This window comes from Apium graveolens, chromosome 6, assembly GCF_009905375.1.
Source record: "Apium graveolens cultivar Ventura chromosome 6, ASM990537v1, whole genome shotgun sequence".
Taxonomy (NCBI): Eukaryota; Viridiplantae; Streptophyta; class Magnoliopsida; order Apiales; family Apiaceae; genus Apium; species Apium graveolens.
This window is the reverse complement of record NC_133652.1, coordinates 68,020,552-68,023,286: the sequence shown is the minus strand read 5'-3', so window position 1 is coordinate 68,023,286 and position 2,735 is coordinate 68,020,552. Positions and strand designations below refer to the sequence as shown.

The 2,735-nt window shown below is 35.1% G+C and overlaps 1 protein-coding gene across 1 annotated transcript; it reads left to right on the top strand.

The window, feature by feature from the left end:
* Positions 1 to 763: 763 nt before the first annotated feature.
* Positions 764 to 2,501, top strand: LOC141663558 (inorganic pyrophosphatase 1-like). Its single transcript, XM_074469339.1, has 4 exons — positions 764 to 1,003; positions 1,456 to 1,577; positions 1,679 to 1,883; positions 1,982 to 2,501. The coding sequence occupies exons 1-4, from the start codon at positions 866 to 868 to the stop codon at positions 2,345 to 2,347; spliced, it is 831 nt and encodes a 276-aa protein (XP_074325440.1). The 5' UTR covers positions 764 to 865; the 3' UTR covers positions 2,348 to 2,501.
* The last annotated feature ends 234 nt before the right edge of the window (positions 2,502 to 2,735 follow it).

Below are 2,735 nucleotides of genomic sequence, written 5' to 3'. Positions count from 1 at the left end.
AACATATAGGAGTACCATTCATATCTGAAATAAAAAAAATACTTTTTCAATAAAAAAATCAATAATATAAAGATAGGATTCAAAATTTCCCTCATTTAAAACTGAACTCTTTTATCGTTGATAACCCGCCGCCACTATCTTACGAATATGTACCGGATAAATCCATGTGCTCACAAAATAAGCTGCAAATCAAATCACGTGTTAGATATTTGATATTAACTTGATATTACTAAAATGAAGACTTAGAATTAAATTACGGATAATGTTCCTTATTCGGTGTATTTGTACAAGGAAACAAAAACCATTCGCAGCAAATTATTAATGTGCAGCCGAGAAATCAGGACGCCCGACAGCCACAAACAAAATTGCTAATGCCTCGTACAAGTAGTAGTCCCGTATATCTCACCCTATCATTTAAATAATGTTCTTCGTGCTTCAGGAAAATAACGAATATTCCCGCGTTAAATTCCTCGAACCAAATCATTACCCAATCCTCACCGTCCAATTATCTTACTCAATGCCCAACGGCTCAGATCACGCACAAGTTACAACATCCTTAAGAATTACGACAGTTCTAGACTCGGCGGCCAAGTGATAAAATTTGTCCTAGTGAATCTGAGCTACACATAACACACCCACGATTATATATTTGATAAATTAAAAATTAAATTTTTTTAATAGAATCGAATTCTTAAGTAATATTCGTTTGGAATCTTCTCCTAAAACCTCTTTTCCTCACCTATATAAACCCCGTGTGCTTTTGTTTGTATTTCATCTCAAACATAAAACAACAGCCTCTAATATCACCAGTACAAAGTCTCTCTCTCTCTTTGATTTCTCATTTCTCGCCGAGAAATCATATCGAATGGCAGGAATAGTGGTGATTTTCGACTTCGATAAGACCATCATCGACATAGATAGTGACAACTGGGTGATTGACGGGTTGGGTGTGACGGCCATGTTCGACCAGCTTCTCACCACCATGCCTTGGAACTCTGCTATGGTTTGTTTCTCTTCCATGCTTTACTGTCTAACACCTCTCTACATCAAAATTCTACTCTTTATTGTCTTATATGTGGAATTGTAGGAGCACTCGTATAAGTTATGCTTCTTAATTATGAAAGCATGCATTTTAATATTTTATTGCATGATATATACCAAATCAAATGTATCCGTGAGACATGATAAATTTCGTAAACATCTGGTCACAACTTCATCAAATTTCTAAAAATTCTAGATTATTTTCACTAACCTTCAAATTTTGCTTGATTTTTTTCCTGAAAATAGTTTTTGGAGAATCACTATCTACCGCTGATACAACATGAAATATATGTATGTACTTTGTAATAACTAATATGCGTGGCTCTTCTAAGAAAGAGCCAACTTTGTAACGGGATACCCGATTTTGGTTTGCGTGACAGCATTGTTATAATTTGTGTATTCTGTATATAACAGGATGTTATAATGAAGGAGCTTCATTCACAAGGAAAGACAATCGAAGACATTGCGGAGGTGCTTAAACGGGTTCCGATTCATCCCCGTATTGTTCCAGCTATTAAAGCAGCTCATTCCTTGGGGTATACTATTCCATACATATTCTCTCAATTAGTTCATTTCCTTTATATATTTTTTCAGGTTGTGATTTGTGATAAACTAAATTATAATATGGGCAATGCAGGTGTGAGTTGAGGATAGTGAGCGATGCGAATTTGTTCTATATAGAGACAATTCTGCAGCATCATGGAATCACCGAATATTTTACAGACATCAACACAAATCCAGGCTTTGTGGACGACGAAGGGAAGCTAAGAATCTTGCCTTATGTTGATTTTGTTAATTCACCACATGACTGCAACAATGTCTGTCCTCCTAATATGTGCAAGGTAAGCTACTATACTTCACTTTCATTCAGAAGATATATAGAATATTATGCAATTAATCTGTTTTGCTGATTTCTTAATTATGTTGTATAAATAAACAGGGTCTGATAATAGAAAGGATACAATCTTCTCTAGAGAAGAACGAAAAGATCATTTATCTTGGAGACGGTGCTGGTGATTTTTGCCCCATGTTGAAGCTAAACGAAGGAAATATTGCGATGCCAAGGAAGGATTTCCCTGTTTGGAGTTTATTATCCGAAAATCTTGACCTTGTCAAGGCAGAAATACACGAATGGACTGACGGGGAAGAACTTGAGCAAGTTTTGCTGGGACTAATTGCCATCATTCTGCAGGAGGAGAACAAACCTATTGACTTGGCTCCTTCATATTCAAGTGATTGCAAGTTCCAGACAATTGCAATGCATAGTCATGAAGTAATGCCACAAGCTCTCTCTGTCCCTCATTAAGGAGATTTGTAGTCTGTCTTGTTTGTATCATTGCTGGCCTGATTCTGAAAAAAAAAAAAAACTAGCACAAATAACAACGTTTGTTCTTTTCCTTAATGTGTATGGCCCTCGAGCTTGCTTCTAACTTCAAGAAATCAACAAGATATTTACAATAGCTCTTCCTGTTTATTTGTTGCACATACCTTCTTCTTATCTATACCTATGACATCAAAAGTGTTAGAAAATTAGGATTTTAGAGCTTAATTTAATTATGTTCTTGATGTTAATCCTAAAATCTAATGATTGGAAATTGTTCAATGATATTTGAACTTAAATTTTCATGTATGGTTTTAAGAATTTTCTTAATGAAATCCATATGAAATGAGAGTTGAAAGTAGCTTGAAAAAAC